At 37.4% G+C, this 19,738-nt stretch overlaps 1 protein-coding gene and 1 non-coding gene across 2 annotated transcripts; both read left to right on the top strand.

Annotated features, from left to right (window-relative positions):
* The first annotated feature begins 557 nt into the window (after positions 1–557).
* LOC115229162 (selenoprotein F-like) lies at positions 558–19,243 on the top strand. Its single transcript, XM_029799570.2, has 4 exons — positions 558–711; positions 7,654–7,827; positions 18,194–18,257; positions 19,000–19,243. Exons 1-4 carry the CDS (start codon positions 628–630, stop codon positions 19,176–19,178), a joined length of 501 nt encoding a protein of 166 aa, XP_029655430.1. The 5' UTR covers positions 558–627; the 3' UTR covers positions 19,179–19,243.
* On the top strand, positions 16,057–16,188 carry LOC115208861. The gene has a single exon (XR_003881295.1). It is a non-coding gene; the product is annotated as a U4atac minor spliceosomal RNA (small nuclear RNA).
* Positions 19,244–19,738: the final 495 nt, after the last annotated feature.

Raw genomic sequence — 19,738 nt, 5'->3', positions numbered from 1 at the left:
GTGATCTCATGAGTTGGTATCAAAAGGGAAGTGTATTAAATTAACATGGAAACTGGAAGCTTTTAATATAACCTTTTCGATACCAACCTGCCTGAAACAGCCTCTGGATCTGTAATACAAATGTCTTGTTTTCATAATTTTTGAATTAAAATCTTCCACCAAACCTTAGTCACAATATATGTGCCTAACACTAGGAGAATGATAACGAAGTTATTTTAATAAATTCTTTGTTATATTTAAAATTAATTGAAAAAGACAGAGCATCTCAAAATAAATACAGTAACGAAAGGGTTGAATAATTTTAAACGGTAATTTTGTATCAAAGAATCAAGGTGATCTCAGAGTTGGTAATCAAAAGGGAAGTGTATTAAAGAATGTGTGGCGTACATTCCATTTTCTACTTTCACTTCTGACAACTAAAAGCATGACAGTGCCAATGTAATCCTATATTCACTAAAAAGAAAGGATGGCCATCACTGGACTGTTTTGAACACACACGTGTGTGAGTGTTCATGTATGTGTGTGTTTGTATGTATGTAAGGAATAACATCTGGTGTAGAAGCAGCAAAAATATATACAATGCCAAGCCAATGTCTATAAGTGCAATAAACTAAATGCAACGTACAAATGTTCTACGTCACTTCCGGTTGTAGACAGACCACGAAGATGGCTGACCTACCGGGAATTATTTCCCTGTTGGTGTTGTTATATGTAAGTATTTTACAACATTTTACACATTTTCTTCCCCCTCTGATCACCAATTTGAAAAGCAGACATAAATATCTCATCATGATTTCATTCTTTTCGTTTAGCAGCGGAACATTCCTCTCGTTTTGTTCCTCCAAGCATCACTCCCTCACAATACCACGTTTCGATATTGAAACCCTTAACGAGCAAATCAATGGTCAAAAATATTCCAGTCGTAACCATCAGCCTTTAAAAAAATATTTTGAATCTATTAGGGCCCATATTGCCAAAATTTGCCCTTTATTTAAGACAGTAAGGCGTAATTTGAAGACTCGGCTGCTATTTGTTACCGGCCAAGCGATCAACGGAGGCAACTCACACACGCACTCGTCTCGTCTGCTGTTCTGGTTGTGACACGTAAACTTAACTTAAATATTTATTTGTGTCTCTTGTCGCAAAAGTGATTTTGAATTAACTTTTATATCTTGTGTGAAGAATGTAACCCGTGGACATTTCAGTTATCCCCTTTTCCGATTCTTTTCATGTGCTGTCTTCTAAATTCAATTATATTTTTATTTAAGGAGTTTGGTTCTCGTAGGCACTGCCTCTTTTTTCTTCTTTTTTTAACCTGAAGTTTGTATTTCGTTTTACTTGTGATAACTTTTGCTGACCACTCTTATTTAACACCTTTCAATATGGCTATAATTCTACTTATTAGGAATTGTGTTCGATCTAACTCAGCGTAGCTAATCTTGTCTGTTCCTATACTTCAAATTTGTTGTTGTTTTGCCCAGGTTGGGAGGATCGGACAGTCCATCGAGTCTATTTTTTTCCAGTCGTAGTGTATCTATTATCCAATGTACATTTATTTAAATCATAGATTTTGTATCTTATAGACTTTTTCGCGATGATATGTACAGCTTTCTTATTTTGCTGAGTAAAAGAAGCCTACATCCACGTGAAATAAAATGTCTCATACATACACTGTTATTACCACTGGTTAAATAAAATTGAAGGCCACTTAAGCTCGTAATCTGTTTGTTCTTAATTCCTCTTTCAATAAAGTTATGTGAAGAAATGACCCCCACCAGTGACATGGCATGCTTCAACACAACACTTGCTCCTATGTCACTAATTTGACTAAAAATGCCATTTGAGAGCTTGGCTGGGGAGTTCTACAGCACCCATCATGTTCTGATATAGCACCTTCAGGTCACCCTCCAAACCTTGTCAAGCCAGTGTGGCAGAGTCGGTTCACTAAACCAGCATCATCTCAAACTCAAATTCATGGCCTCCACATCAGATTGTGGTTGGTGGAGAGAACATGCTGAGACCTTCATTCTGCAGTAGACTGAACATAGGCAATCCAGTCCAGAGTGGAAATCGAACTGGTGAGTGCTTTAATTAATAAGGCATTAAAACAGAACAACTCTCCCCAGGCACAATAATATATATAGCCCTATCTTGTATTGAACTGAAGTAGAATCTTTTGCAAATCTATTGAAAGATTTGGGATTTGTCTTTATATTTTTGACAGCCCTACCTTCTTTCTCTGCCCTTCCTATGAGGTCATTTTTGATCTTGAGCAATGTTTGTTTGAGATAGGATCCTTTAGTGGCCCCTTTAAACGGTTTGAGATCTTTGCTCATCATCTCATAAGAATTCGATTCCTGGGAATTATATTTTACTGTTGGTTTGGCATTCTCTCTGGAGCAAACTTACTGTGCATGTTATGCATGGCTGCCATAAAGTGCTTTATGTAGCTTTATTTCATGACCTCGTTCTCAATATCCTTCCAATCAGCTTTATGAAAGTTCAGGCTGGAGAGGAATCGGCTGCTTCTTGTAGCTTGCATGCCTGCAGTTTTCTGCAGACCATACATTGTTACTTCTATTAAGTTATGATCTGAAAGAATCGTCAGTGTTACCTTAACATTATGGATGAGTACCATGTTATTTGTGAAACAGAGGTCCAAAACATTTTTACCCCTTGTTGGGTGGAGCACTATTCGCTCCATAAAGAGCATGTTTGTGAGGTCAAACAGACCCTCTGCTTGCCTCTTCATGCAGTGACATACCCAAGAGAAGGTGGTACCCAGGCTATTTGATATTATTTAGGTTGAAGGCTTCTAAAAGAAGTGTGTGAAGGTGGTCATCAATGTTGGTTAACACTTCTTCCATCTTTGTAAGACTCTCTTTGAATGAGTCCCCATGATTTGGAGAATCTCGTAGGTGACATGTAGAAAATATTACCATTTTCATCTGTTTAATATGTACCACCAGAGTGTCACAGACTGAGTTTGAGTCTGACAGCAGGATTACAGGTGTGGCATCTTCCTGGATGTACACTGCAACTTCACCATGAGTCTTTTCTCTCCTGTCGGTTCACAATCCAACATGCTTTGGCATGTGTATCTCAACATCTGATATCTCAGTGCTCAGATGTGTTTCTGTCAGTGCCATGCATATTGCTTGATTGCATGTCACTAAGTCTTTCACATATTGGGTTTTTGCATTGGTGGGAAATTACAAGGCCCCAGATGTTCAGCAGAACTACTGGTGCAACATATAGTGTGTTGATAGTGACCACTGGTCTGGCATATGTAGAGGTGTCAGAGGTGGCTACCTTGGATCTTTTGTTGCTTGAGGTGGCCTTGAGTGTTGGTACATGTTTCTCAAACCCAGTGTCCGATGGAACCAAGTCAACTGTCTTACAACCTACTGTGCCATTTCCAAAAAAAGACTGTTGTTCAGCAGCTGCTGTCTGCTCTGCATCCACATTTTGTTTCCTCTTAGGAGCAGTGGGTGCACCATTCACATCTTCCCATGACGGAGGCATATCTCACTACAAAGTTTAATGATCTAAGCTGAAATTAATTTATCTATCAATAGAGAGTTGACACAATCATTGTTGGCATTATGAAAGGTCTGGAGAGATAGCTGAAATGCTTGAGCGGAGACATGTAGATGTATGCCGTGTCCAAGAGGTATAAGCTAGACTGCTTATGGGCAAAGGGCATAGATACAAACTTTTGGCTAGGCAACAATGAGAGCCAGGGTGGCTAGGTATTCTACTAGCAGAGAAATTGGTGGATAATGTGATTGAGGTAGTTAGAGTATGTGATAGGATTATTAAGCTAAGAATAGCCTTGTTTGATAACTGTGTCAGTTATCTCTGCATATGCTCTGCACACCAGACTCGCAGATACTCAGAAGGTCCACTTCTACGAATCCCTTCTGAGGACTACATCAACGACAAAAGACGATGACATTCTTCTTATGGCAGGAAATTTCAACGGACATGTTGGAAAAGACTTTAATGGATTTCAGGGTACGCATGGTGGCTATGGCTTTGGCTCCAGAAATGAGGAGGGAGCAAGGCTGCTGGTGTTTTGTGATGCTCATGGCTTACTGGTCTGCAACACAAACTTCAAAAAACTTGTCAACCATCTGATCACTTATCAACCTGGGGGACAAACTAGTCAAATTGACTGCATCTTCACCAGACAGGAATAGATATATGCTTGAAAATGCAAAGATTTCCAAGGTGAAGAATGTTCATCTTAATGTAAGTTAGTGGTTAGTGACTTCAGGCTTAGGGCCAGAAAGATCCTGAAATGTAATCCAATGTTCTTAATGAGGGCTTTGATGAGAAGGAGAAAGAAATAGAAACATGACGTAGATGACAACTGGAAGTTCCTATGAGACACTCTACTAAGGGTAATGAATCAAATTTCTAGTTAGAGCAAAGTCTCTGCCAGACCAAGGGTGATGTGATGGTTGAGCAATACTGTTGACAGGGCCATAAAAGAGAAGAGATGGGTCTGGAAAGGGTGGAAAAGAGGGGCTAGCAAGGAATCATATCAAAAGGCTAAAAGGGAGGCTAAACATCAGGATTATCTGGCTTGGGTAGAATCAGAAAAGAAGAGGTTGCCAAAGTCCTACAGTGTGAAGATCAAAGACTTGAAGTGTTCAATGAGAATCGAGATATTGTAGGAAAGAAGTGTGTGCGGATGGATAATGGTATGCTTGCACTTAGTGATGTGGACAGAAAGAGGCATGGAAAAGTTACTATGTGGGACTGTTGTATGTAGAGAATGAATGGGACAAAGAAAGTCTCCCTCATGTGAATCCAACAGAGGGACCAGCTATCCAAGTGGACAGCAGTGTGGTAGATAAGGCAATTGAAACCATGAAGACTGGGAAAGCCCCTGATCCATCCAGAATCATGGAATCAAGGCTATGATGCTCAAAAAATCTGGTATGTGGGCTAGTCACCCACATAGACAACCAGGTGATTCAGGAAGGTGTAATACCCAAGGACTGGTGTAACAGCATTATTGTTAGCTCCTACAAGGGTAAGGGTTATACTTTAGATAGAAGCAATCATAAAAGAACCAAACTCTTGAACCGGGTGATGAAAATTACTGAGAGTGTTATAGCCCAATTAATTAGGAGCAGAATTAAGCTAGATGAAATAAAGTTCAACTTTGTCCATAGAAGAAGCACTACTGCTGCAATTTTCATAGTCAGGCAACTGTAAAAGAAGTACTTAGCTAAGAATAAACCATTATACTTGGCATTTGTTGATCTATAGAGAAAGCCTTTGATAGAATACCTTGCTGTGTGATACGGTGAGTGCTGAAAAGGCTAGGGATAGATGAGTGGCTGGTGAAAGCTGTACAAGCCATGTACAAAGACACTGTCTGTAAGATGAGAGTTAAACATGAGTGCAACAAAGAATTTGGTGTACAGGTAGGGGTTCATCAAGGCTCAGTCCTTAGTCCCCTCCATTTCATCATTATCCTCCAGGACATAACAGAGGAATTCAACACTGGTATCTTCTGTGAACTACTATATGCTGATGATCTTACCCTCATAGCAGATTCCATATCAGAGCTAGAAGAGAAATTCCAGCTGTGGAAGCAAAACATTGGATCTAAGGGCCTTAAGGTTAACTTAGCAAAGGTCCTAATAAGCAAGAAACTGACAGGTTCTGTTCGATTTGTAGGAAAGGTGTAGGTAGAACTCCATTGCAGTGTACCCAGTGTAAGCTATGGACATGCAAAAAGCTGGATGTGCAATGTAAGTGTATGTGTTTGACAGAGTGCTAGTGTTTTGAGAGAGAAGTTAGGCATAAGAGGAATTAGTTGCACACAGCAACTAATAGAGAACACTGCACTGGTTTGGTTATGTGATGTGGATGGATGCTGAAGGCTCCATAAAGAAATACCAATCTCTCAAAGTAGATGGAACATGTGGAAGTGGGAAACCCAGGAAGATATATGACGAAGTACTGAAGAATGACTTAAGGATGCTGAATATTTCATTCAAGATGATAAAGGACTGAGAAGTCTGGTGCCTTGCTGTACTCAAGAAGACCTGTACTCCACAGCATACTTGTTAAGAATGGTTCCCTTGGTGGTGAGGTTTGACTTGCAAGAGTCCTGTGCTGGTGCCATGTAAAAAGCACTCATGGCAATTACACGTAAAAGCACCCATGTGGTGTCATGTAAAAGTGACTGTGTTGTGCCACATAATAGTGTCCATATGGTGCCATGTAAAAACACCCAGCACACCCTGTAAAGTGGTTGATGTTAGGAAGGGCATCCATCTGTAGAAGCCATGCCAAATTGGACTGGAGTCTGGTGCAGGACTCCAGCTTGCCAGATCTGGTCAAACCATCCAGTCCATGAGAGCACGGACAGTGGATGTTAAATGATGATGATATGTATATATGTTTATACATCATATACATATATTTATATATGTTTATGTATGTATATATATGTATACATAGGTATATATGTATGTATATATACGGGGTTATTCAAAAGGAAAGAGCAGATTTCAAATTTATTTTTAAACCAAATGGTAAGAGACACAAACACATTCTACATATTTCTTTATAGGGGAAGGTTTAAAGTTTATAGCTGACCATGATCAATTGAATTAAGCCTGAAATAATATATTTTAATTTTGTTTTAATGTTTCATTTTGTTCAATTTATTTAAAGTTGTATTCTTTTCATTTGTGTAATCCCTTTTGTGTTCTGCAGTTTGAGAAATGCGAAACAATTGTGCAAGTGCAACATGAATTTTGCTGCCAATTCGATAAAAATCCACCTTGTCACAAGCAAATCTATGAATGGCATAAAAATTTCAAAGAAAAAGGTTACATTTGTAAAGGAAAAAGCACTGGTGCCCACGGTGCTCATGTTGAGTGCATACTACCTAAAAATAATCTTCAAACCTTCCCCTATCAAGAAATTACTGTTTGTTTCAAAAATAAACTTAAAATCTGCTCTCTCTTTTTTAATAACCCTGTATATGTATGTATATATTTGTATGTATGTATATATATGTATATATATACATATTTATACGGAGTTTATATATATATATATATATATATATATATATATATATATATTTATAGAGTTTATATATATATACGGAGTTTTGTCAGTGAACAGGTGCGGTCTCAAAGCGACGAAAGTATTTTGACAAATTAATTTAAATGTTGAAGTGAATTTAATGGTTTTTGTGTGTTCTTAAATGATTTATAAACATCTTCCACACTGCAATTGTATGCATGTATATATATATATATATATATATATATATATATATATCAAAATAAGCAACAAGGATATCCAAAGGTAGTGTAGTACAATCGTTTCATGCTACTTCATTTAATTAAACAATGTAAGTTTTAAAATGTAGAGGACTCTTCAGCCACATATGGAATTTTAAAAATTAAATTGACAATAATCACCCAATTTGATTTATATGGATAATACCATACCAAATTCTGGTGCCTTTAACTTAAGTACCATATTCATCTGAATCTAAATTTTTGCTGAACTTATATATGTATGTATATGTATATAGACACACACACACACACATTTGAACACCTTCAAAAATTTAATATCACTTAAGTCTTTTTATTATTTCTATTCCAGATATGCTTGGCAGACAGCCAAGAGCTGACACCGTTACAGTGTGAACATCTGGGCATGTACAATAGTTTGTTATGTAGTTCGTGTAATGAATTAGACAAATTTCAGCTAACACCTCTCAAAGACAGCTGTTCGAAATGTTGTCAAATGGACCAAGAGGGAGAGAAAGCATTAAAGGTGAGGTGGTTTGATAAACAAACAATTTCTTTATCATTAATCTGTTGCATTAGGCAGCAAGCTGCCAGGATCATTGGTGCATTGAGAAAAATTGTTACTTCCTTTAGGCCCTGCACTTGTATGTCAGGTCGCTCTCGAGTGCTACTGGTACCATGTAGCCCAGTACAACCTGTTCCATGGTCGGGTCATCGGCGACTAAACTGGCAACCCCACCAGGCTTGCTTGGTGAGGTGGGTGCTTGTTGAAAACCCTGCGGGACAAAAAATAAGACCTGTCAAAGGGCGGAGGAACTACAACGTAGTCAATGGCCATTCAACTATGTGTGTGTTTGTGTGTGTGTGTATTGTGTATGTTGCATTTTGGACTGTGTGACTATTGTATATACTGTGTTCTTTTTTTTAAATTGTAAATATCATATGAGCAGTGGGCAGGTCATTCTGGCCCTGTACGGGTAGTGAGACGTCCCCACCCTCCAAGAGTCTCCCACTGCCTTGTGGGTAGGTTTTTTTGGTTAGTCAAAGGCTGGGGAGTAAACCGTATCCAAATCTGGAGAAGTCCATCATCTCTCTGGCAGTGCTTGCAGTCCATTCGTGGCTAGAATGTGTTGTCCTGTGTCCCTCCTGGCTAGATCGGCTGGACCGAGAGTGGGTTCCTGGGCTTGGGCAACCCAAGGCCTTCACAGTTCTCATGCCCAGGATTCAGTGACTTTACCCACTCTACTTCTTCTTTTTCCAAGTCCTGAGGCGATGGGCAAGTGGTGACGGTGGCAAGTGCAGGATGGCCCATGGACCTGCACTTGAGCAGTCAGGGCAGGATGGTTGTTCTGCAGCCTACCAGAGCAAGGGCATAGTTTGGCAGCCACTCTGACGACAGAGCAGCCCTCTTCAGGGATAGCACTGCTCCGCCGCTTAGGAGGAAGGGTCTAGAAAAGGTGATCTAAAGAAAGCTTGCTTCATCTCATCCTGTCAGCATACCGCAGCTGACTGGTCATCTACCACGCAGTCGAAACATGAAAGAAATACGAAAGAATACGAGTTGACTGAGTTGATACAGCAGTTCTGGGACGAAGGGTCAGTGCCACAGGACTTCAAGGATGCCAACATAGTGCATCTGTACAAGAACAAGGAGGACAGAGCTTCATGTGACAACCAAAGAGGCATCTCATTGCTGAGCATCGCAGGAAAGATCATGGCCTGTGTTTTTCTGAACCGCATCACACACCACCTGCAGGACGACGTGGTCTCAGAGAGGCAGTGTGGATTTAGGAGCAACAGGGGGACAATAGACATGGTCTTTGCAGTATGGCAGATACAAGAGAAGTGCTGTAAATGAAACCAGAACCTCTGCATCCTCTTCGTGAACCCGACGAAGGCTTTTAGCACTGTCAGCCGAGAGGTCCTGTGGGATATTTTGTCCAATCTGGGCTGCCCACCAAAGCTCGTCAGGATCATCCAGTCATTGCATGATGGCATGATGGCTCGCATCGTGGAAAACGGAGATGTCTCTGATCCATTCCCGGTCTCCAATAGCATGAAGCAATGCTGCATAATGGCTCCCATACTCTTCAGCCTCATGTTTGCCACCATGCTCTTCTGTGCCCTGTCAAAGTCTGATGCTGGTGTCACTATTCGCTACAGATGTGACAGCCGATTCTTTGACCTCAGATGTCTGAAGGCAAAAAACCAAAGTTCTGGACACCCTAGTGAGAGACTTCCTGTTTGTAGATGATTGTGCGCTTACAGCATTGAATGCACCAGACCTGCAAGAACTTGCCACTTGTCTCGCAGAAACAGCAAAGGCCTACGGACTGACTATTAGCCTGCGGAAAACTGAAGTGATGCTTCAGCCTGCACCTGGCCTGACACCTCCTGAGCCTCAGATTGAGATTGAGGGCAAAACTCTGAACAATGTAGAGAGCTTTACATACCTGGGAAGCTGCCTGTCCTCAAACTGCAGCATGGACAAAGATGTCCCCATGAGGCTTGCAAAAGCAGGAGCTTCATTTGGCAGACTTTGGACATGTGTGTGGGCCGAACGAGGCATCAGACTTTCCACCAAGCTGGCAGTCTATAGGGCAGTCATCATCACCTCTCTGCTCTACGGCTGTGGGACGTGGACGTTATATAGGAGGCAAATGCGAGTACTTGACCAGTTCCACTTCTGCTGTTTGCAACAAATCTTGGCAATTTCCTGGGAGGACAGAGTCTCCAACACTGACGTGCTTCGCAGAGCCGAAATGCCTGGGATCAAAGCCCTCATCATGAAGGCTCAGCTCCAGTGGGTCGGACATGTAGTCTGAATGAACAACGTGTGTCTACCAAAGACGATCTTCTTCTCTGAGCTGGCTTCTGGCACAAGAAACCCTGGAAGGCTACTGAGGTGATACAAGGACAGCCTGAAAACTTCCCTTGATGCCTGTGGCTGGGAATCACTTGCCTCTGACCACGGTGCCTGGTGTCCAGCCATCCAAAAGGGTGTTATTCTGTTTGAGGAAAAGTGCCTCAAGAGGGTGTTGGATGTATAAACTCATCAGTTTTCCATAGTATCCCTGGCAAAAACTGAAAAAAACCCAACTCTTAATAGTAAATTTTAATATATTTAATGCAAGGACCATCAAAATACTAGCAAGATATAATGTGTTGAGTGTAATTTCTAAATATTTCTTTTTTTTATATTTTCTAATAAATGTATGATCTTATGCAATTACATATTGATTCTTTTGCTACTTTGGCAAGTAAAGGGTTTGCTTTGCTGATGACATCAGAATAAAGACAAAATGTATGTAATTGTTCCCCATACTTTTCTGATAAATGAAGACAATATTTTTCTAGCTTATATAATTAATAGACCTTATACTAAGTTTCTTATTATTTAGCCTAGTCAGTCCTGATTCAGAGTTATAAAGTTTTAAGGCGGTGAGCTGGCAGAAACGTTAGCACGCCAGGTGAAATGCTTAGTGGTATTTTGTCTGTTGTTACGCTCTGAGTTCAAATTCCTCCGAGGTCAACTTTGCCTTTCATCCTTTCGAGGTCGATAAATTAAGTACCAGTTACGCACTGGGGTCGATGTAATCGACTTAACACCTATGTCTGTCCTTGTTTGTCCCCTCTATGTTTCGCCCCTTGTGAGTAATAAAGAAATAAGTATTTTGTCTGCCGCTACGTTCTGAGTTCAAATTCCGCCAAGGTCGACTTTGCCTTTCATCCTTTCGGGGTTGATAAATTAAGTACCAGTTATGCACTGGGGGTCGATGTAATCGACTTAATCCGTTTGTCTCCTCTATGTTTAGCCCCTTGTGGGCAGAGTTAGAAGCAATTATTGGGTTTATTGGAGCAAGAGTTAGGAAAAATGTACCAGCTCCAACTAAATATAAATTGTAATATAATGCATTAAAATTTCCAGTTTCACAAATACTAATTTGACTGTTTTCTACATTGAAAATAATCAAGGGATTCTATGAAGGAAGATTTGGTAAAAGCCATTCCATTTATAAGAACAAGATGTTTATCAGGTAATATTTATCCTCACTATAATGTGGATGTTCTGTTAGAACAAACTATACCACGGTAGTTACCATGAGAGAAACTTTCATATTGGTTTTTTGGGGCAAAACACATTCTTGTTCATATTGCACCAAAAGGCCTTTGAGATTTCTTTCATGGGAACTATTGCCGTATAGTTTGTTCTAATAGAACATCCATGTTTAAGAGGGGAGGAATATTACCTTTTGATATTAATACTGTCTCTGTTGCAAATGTATATTTTTTAACAAGATCATCATCATCATCGTTGTTTAACATCCGCTTTCCATGATGGCATGGGTTGGACGATTTTGACCGAGGGCTGGCGAACCAGATGGTTGCACCAGGCTCCAATCTTGATCTGGCAGAGTTTCTACAGCTGGATGTCCTTCCTAATGCCAACCACTCCGAGAGTGTAGTGGGTGCCTTTTACGTACCACCAGCACGGGGCCAGTCAGGTAGTACTGGCAACGACCCCGCTCGAATCTTTTTACACATGCCACCGGCACAGTTGCCAGTAAGGCGACACAGGTAATGATCATGCTCGAATGGTGCCCTTTTACATGCCACCAGCACAGAAGCCAGTTGGCTGCTCTGGCAATGATCATGCTCGGATGGTGCTCTTGGCACCCTACTTGCAAATTTTAATTTTAGCTGCAATATTTTTATTGCAGCTAAAATTAAAATTTGAATATTAAAACTTATTTTATTATAATTTACAAATAGCACTATACTTATTTAAGTAGAATTTGGCTAATTTATTACCTTAAATACAGAAAAAAGTGACTAATTAGACAAACTTAGAAATTAGCCGAACAGTTTTGTACAATAAATTTCAAAGATGAGAGCTGTAAAGAGTGATAAATTAGAACTGACATTCTTTGCTGCAATATTTTAAGTAAAAAGTTTCTTATTCTTTACTTTGCTAGAAGTAATAGCTTGTCCTATACTTTTACAGGTGTAATAAATTTTCCTCTCCTTTTCCATGTTTATAATCTTAAGAATATGACTTTTCATGCTCGCATTTTTCCATGTAATTAATTGTTTGTAACTTCTTCAATAAATATTACAGAAAAATTTAGTGACAAGCTATACAGCATTTAACCCTTTAGTGTTCAGATTATTCTATTAAACATAATGCCTATTGATTCCCATTGATTTGAATTAATCATGCATTATCTCATACCTTCAAGATCTTGATGGTGTAATTACCTAATGTAGAATAACATTGTAGGGTAGGTGTGAGAGCCTGGATCTAGTCAGTTTGAACATAAAACAGATTAGCTATTTTGGCCGGATATGGCCGGTTTAAATACTAAAGGGTTAAACCCCAACTCAAATATATCATGCTGCTAAAAAATTCCCCGATGATTCACATTGGCCATGTATGTTGTATGCTCTTAGTTAATAAGAAATATAAGCTTAATTACAAATAGAGGGTTTAGAGTTGAAATTTTCTGTACCAACTCCTGATCATTGAGTAGATCTGTTATCCAAGGCATTTCATCCATGACCTTCCTATATCGTGCAGTATGCCCTTTCATTTTTTTAACACAGTAAGGTGGCATTTGAGGAGATTGGCGGTTATTTTTACAAGGATGTGCAACTATTTACGAGAGTGCTCCCTTAGCTAAATTTTTGATGCAGCTGTCATTTTTTACTAGTCTGATTACTAAACTACTTCTCTGAAGATACTATAAGCAGTTATTCTGTAGCTCTTTATCATGTTGAGGCTGCAAATTAAGAGGCAAAGGAAAAGTTGATTGAATCGATCATAGTACTTCATTTATGCTTATTTGTACCCTAGAAGAATGAAAGGAAAAGTTGATCCTAGCAGGATTTGAACTCAGAGCTGTGGCCCTAACCAGGCACCATATAAGCCCTGAGGGTTCATATAATATTTTTTGGGGTTTGCAGTTGTATTTTAGGGATCAAGGAAAAAAAATTTTGCTTTACATGTATTTATTACAACCCCCCCCCCAAAAAAAAACCCAATTAGGTTTCTTTTTTTAACGCTCCACAAAGTTCAACATGGTCCCTTGGAGAGTGCTACTGCAAACCTGCACAAGTGAACATGTGGTAAACAAAATAGGAATTTTGAAAGAAGCATCTATAAAACTTAGTTTTTAAACATTAATTGGCTGGAGGGGTCTACCTGAGTAAAACTGTAATCAAAGGGTCCTACAGGTAAGAAATGGTTGAGAACCATTGTTATAGAGTATTAATTTATTTTCATTTATTATAAGGCCAGATTTTTAAAGAGTGACAGCATTTTCATGATGCAAATCTCTCTCTCTCTCTATTTAAATTTTAAAATTTTATATTTTATATATTTTGTATATTATATTTATTTTTATTTTTATGTTTGGTTTATGTTTTTCATTGTTTGATTTGCCTAATAGTGGTTTTATCTCTACTTTAATTTATATATATATATACTTTTATCTTGATATAAAAATTATTAAATATATAGTGAAAAAGAAAAAAGAGGTAAAAAAAACATCAATTCAACTAAACTAAGCGCCTCAGTTTTAATCAGTATATTATTAGTATTTTATGGATTTAAAAAAAAATTTCCCTTAAATACATGTATTGGTTTCTTATCACCAGTCGTATGTGTAATTTTGCAGAGAATAAGCATATAGTAAATAACTTCAACAAGTTATAACTACAGGTATTTTACTTGCGGACCTACATAATAATATGTTCACATAATAGAAATTTCATTCTCTCAAGCTACCATTTTGTAAATTACTACAAATTTTTACATCTGTGAACTGCTTCATTGAGAAGTTTTTTTGATAAAATAAAATATAATAGACTACTTGCACGTTTATTTACACAACGTTCATCCCCACAAAATATCTTGCCACTAACATTTTTTAGCGAAAGTAAAGAATACGTACACAGGGTGTTTAGGGTTAGGGTTACGCCGAAAGCGGGTGGTGTTCGTATTCTTTACCTCTGCCATATATAAGAGAACAAAGTGCACGTACGTCGCTATATATATAATATAAAATGGGACAAGAACGTAAAACATCCGGACAACTAGGTGATACAAAAAGGGACAACAAAACATCCAGATAGGTGATACAAAAAAAACAAGGACGTGTCATTCGAAGCTTTCTATCCTCAGTCAAGAACCGGATCAACCTCGCAATTTATATATATATATATATATAATATATATATATATATATATGTCATATTGTTTTGTAGAATCCCGTTCTTTATAATCGTAATCTATGCCGTTTGAAAGGTATTTATATAAAATTTCATCAAAAGATATCCCTTTTCCTAAAAGTTATGAGGGGAAAAATCGGATCTTGCGAATTTTCCGAAAGTCCTCTCCCGATCCGTTGGCGCTCGTTTTTATACACATTTTTTTTTACACCTATTACACTTTTTTTTTTTTTTATGACCGGGAGTTAAAGTAACCATTAACTAAATTTTTTTTCAGAACCATGTTTTCTGTTTGTATGAAAATCAGGAAAATCAAAATAAGTAAAAAAAATTATAAAAAATAAAAATATAAAAAAAGTTATTCCCCAAACTGCTGGTTTATAAATGTGGCGGTCGCTCTATCTATTTGCTAGGAAAAGCAGACAGATAACCCTTAGATCACCCCCTGCCGTCTTCAGTGTTTCTATTTTAGGCACCATCAGTTTTGAAATGAGGGGTTAATCAATACCTTCAGCTCCTGTACTTAACAGGTACTCTATTTTATTGCCCCGGTCTCCGTAAGGATGAAGTTGATTTCGGAACGTATCGAACTAGAACAAATATTGCAATACATTTTGTCCGACGGAGGTGAAAAACATAATGTGGTTGTCACGGCTGGAATGCTTTTTGATCAGAGCCGAAATTGGACTAAACAACGACAACTGAGTTTATTAGTAAGGCATGTAGAGTTAAGTGATTTGACTAAGAAGATATGTAATGAATCGCGGTGGGGTGTATGAATATGCAACATGTAATGCGGCTGCCAAATTTCCGAGTGACGTACATTCATATAACACTCGAAAAATATTTCTATGATTTTTAGCAGGAGGGATAGAGTAAGTGTGAAGGAATGTGTTAAGCGTGGAGAGAGAGGGAGGGAGAGGGAGAGAGAGAGAAGAAAGAAAGAGTGAGAGATAGAGAGAGAAAGAAAGAGTGAGAGATAGAGAGAGAAAGAAAGAAAGAGTGAGAGATAGAGAGAGAAAGAAAGAAAGAGTGAGAGATAGAGAGAGAAAGAAAGAGTGAGAGATAGAGAGAAAAAGAGAGAGAGAGAAAAAGAAAAAAGAAAGAAAGAAAGAAAGAGAGTGAGAGAGAGAAAAAGAAAGAAAGAGAGAGAGAGAAAAAAAGAAAGAAAGAGATATATATAGAGAGAATGAATATGACGACATTAATACGTGGAATAAATATTTCTTAGAAATTCTAAGCCAAGGGAGGAAACCCATATTAAGCGGAAGTGTTGTGTCAAGGGAAGTAATAGTAATATTTTCAAGCAAACTTTCAGAAAAAAATCTTAAATACTTATTTTTCAGTTTAATTCAAAGAATTACATCCACGAAAATGATTAATTATGATCCTTAAATTAAGTTAATATAATTTGTTAAGCGCAGTATTTCGCTGTACATTAATGGCGATGACTTCTCCGTTAGTCAATACCTACAAATGTACATTTTGCTCAATGTATATATTAAAATACGACCACTTACCGCTAACCGTCCTCGTCAGGGGGTTGGGAGCTTGCTCAAGGAGGGTTTACTGAGGGCAAGACTGCTAACACCTGCAATTAATACTTAAACGCATCACTGTACCCGGAGGGTACAGGATAGGTGCAATTTTTGGAAATTCTCAATTTGAGAAATATTCCTAAATATTCAAAGAAAAGACTCTAACTGTTAATTTATTTCCCTTTTCTTAGTTCTTGCGTCAGTTCTCTATTATTTCTTTGTTCTTATTCAGTTCATTTCGTTTCATTTAGTTTCATCTCACGAGCTGTGGCCATGCTGGGGCACTGCCATTAAATAGTTCTCTATTCAATATTCATTAAATCTAACTCAACGATGCCATATGTATTTTGATCTTGAACCATTCTGGAGGCTTTACAAACTACCAGGTTTAACCTAACATCTGTCTGCTTTTCCTAGCAAATAGATAGAGCGACCGCCACATTTATAAACCAGCAGTTTGGGAATAACTTTTTTTTTATTTACTTATTTTGATTTTTATACAAACAGAAAACATGGTTCTGAAAAACAAATTCAGTTAATGTTTATTTTAACTCCCGGTCACCAAAACAACAACAACAACAAAAAAAAAACGAGTGTAATAGGTGTAAAAAAAAAAGTGTATTGGCTGTAGGTGTCTACCTGAATAAAACTGTAATCAAAGGGTCCTAATACTTTTACAGGTGTAATAACTTGTCCTGTCCTTTTCCAGGTTTATAACCTTAAGAATATGACTTTGCGCCAATGAACCAATGGGGGAGAGGACTTTCGGAGCACTGTATACAATAATTTCATTATATTATTAGTTAAAATAGATACCAGGGTGCTTAAGATATCACAACTTCTAGTCTGGAGATTCAGAAACTATTTTGGTGTTTAATGTAATGATGTACTGACTGACACACTGCAGAAAATATTCTAACTGTTCACATTTTTGTTTGTATCTGTATCAATGAAATGTAGATCGTCCTAGATTACACCTGGAATTGTCTTCTGAACTAATAGATGCAAGCCAATGTATTCTTTTATAAAGGACTTATTATATTTGAGTTTTTATTAGTCTGTTTAGTAATAGCTTACTGTGGTTTTAGAATAGGTACACAGTGTCCATGCATATTGTAAGGGTGGGCAACAAGAAGTGCATCCAGCTGTAAAACTGTGTCCCCAGGAAAACCTCCAATTCATGCCAGCATAGAAAAGCACATATAAAATTGTGATGATGATAATATCAGTTGTAAAATCCAACATGACAAATGTGGCCAAACTATAATTCCCAAAGTCATACACTGTTCCCTAATATTTCATGTAATGATTAAATATTTTGTTTTTGCATGCAATTAATATATAAGATAGAGTAAATCATCATCATTATCATCATCATCATCATCGTCCGTTTTCCATGCTAGCATGGGTTGGACGATTTCGACTGAGGCTGGCAACCAGATGGTTGCACCAGGCTCCAGTCTTGATGCCTTTCCTAATGCCAACCACTCCGAGAATGTAGTGGGTGCTTTTTACGTGCCACCGGCATGCGGTCCACTCAGGTGGTACTGGCAATGACCTCGTTCGAATCTTTTTACACGTGCCACCAGCACAGGTGCCAGTGAAGCGACGTTGGTAACGATAACACTCGAATGTAGTCTGTTACGTGCCATGAGTACAGAAGCCAGTTGGCTGCTCTGGCAACGATCATGCTCGGATGGTGTTCTTGGCACCCTACAGGCAAAATCTACACATATTAATTTGTTCCCTAAGTTAAGATGAATTGTTGAATGGAGTAGTTATTGTTATTTGAATCAACCTCATTATATTACTGCTACTTATCATCTCTAGCAGAGTGAAACACAAAACTAAGTCTGATGGGATTTCAACTTAGAGACTATACAGTATATGAACAAATATTTTTTTACTTACATTTTATATACCATTTAAATACCATTTAATAACTTAAAAGTGTACAAGTATTTAATATCAAATATCATCATCATCATTATTATATATACAGGGTATCCTCTCAAAAATGTATACACATTGAATGATATAAAATAAATAAATTTAACCTGTATCAAATATTTTTGATATTATCTTTACTTAAAAATTTTGTTACCTTTTTGTTATATTTCAAAGATGTATCCTTATGCTGAACTAATTGTATGCGGATGAAAATTAGGAAGGTATCCACAGGTTCAAGGTAAGTCAAACTCAAGAATTTCCTTGTTGTTCTGGAGGAATTTTTTATAGAGTGTTGTTGCATCAGCTACTCTGGCTGTTTATACTTAACATTTTAGCCTGTTTATTTGATTTTATCACCAAAAACTTCCATTAACCCTTTTGTTACTGTATTTATTTTGAGCTGTTCTTTGTTTCTTTCAATTACTTTAAATATAACAAAGAATTTAGCAAAATAACTTCATCATTAATCTAGTGTTAGGAACATAAATTGTGACTTAGGTTTGGTGAAAGATTTTAATTCAAAACTTATGAAAACAAGACATTTGTACTCAGAGCCAGAGCCGGTTTCAGCCGGGTTGGTAACGAAAGGGTTAATGGAATGTAGTACTCCATCCATGTTGAAGATATTTAATTACAAACTCTTTAAATAAGAAATCATCTAAATAATCTGTAAAGTTATTAATGTTAAAATCTTCTATAAGAAGATGATGTTAAATATTTAAGCTTACAGGTTAAATAAACTTATTTATAAGAATAGTAATGATATCTTTATGTAGATTTCATATTAGGTATATATTATATATTTTATATATTATATAATTTTGTAACTCCGTCCCTTAAAAAGCAATGTTACAATATTTTATGAGGATGAATAACTGTGTGAATTAAGTTATAATTACTTTAGGAACTAATGAATTACAGAAGTCTGGTTTAATTTTCTTAACAAAATTACTGAATTATTATTTCATTTGTCTTTTCAGCTTTTGTAAAAAGCGCTCGTACACAACAATTCCCAGGTCTTAAAATCAAGTACACACGTGGTGCTGATCCGACTATTCATCTGTTAAATGAGAACAGAGAAATAGTCGAAACCCTAGGAATTGAGAAGTGGAACACTGATTCTGTGGAGGCCTTCTTTCATGAACGTTTAATGAAGTAAAAAAACCAAAAAAAAACACAAAGCATCTCTTCACCAGCTCTGCTATTCAAAGTAGCTAATATTTCTGACTAGTTTGGTAATCTCAAAGTTTACCATCTACCACATATACTTAACGTTACGGTTGGCTGGTCTGGTCGTAAAATATTAGCATTTCAGTAAATGATTTCTCTCTATGAAAACCTTACAAAAAGCTTAAATTAAGGTTGTAAGGTTGGATGCAAATCGAGAAAGCAATTACTTGAATTTCAGAGCTGCCTTATTTTTATATCTTTTCTCTCTCAAATCCCTCAATGTGGGTACTAAATAACAATATGATATTCCATTTATTTTTATCATGAATTTCCTTTGTTTTTCATAGCATTTCATGATATGTAACTTTCTGATATTTATTTCTGTTTACATGGGTTATTAATAAAATTTGTAACACATTTCTGTGTTTCTTAACATCATTTTTTTTGTTTACTCTTTTACTCTTTTACTCTTTTACTTGTTTCAGTCATTTGACTGTGGCCATGCTGGAGCACCGCCTTTAGTCGAGCAAATCGACCCCCCCCCCCCCC

This window comes from Octopus sinensis, linkage group LG2 (assembly GCF_006345805.1).
Source record: "Octopus sinensis linkage group LG2, ASM634580v1, whole genome shotgun sequence".
Lineage (NCBI taxonomy): Eukaryota > Metazoa > Mollusca > Cephalopoda > Octopoda > Octopodidae > Octopus > Octopus sinensis.
The sequence above is the reverse complement of the archived record's forward strand: the minus strand, read 5'-3'. Positions and strand labels throughout refer to the sequence as shown.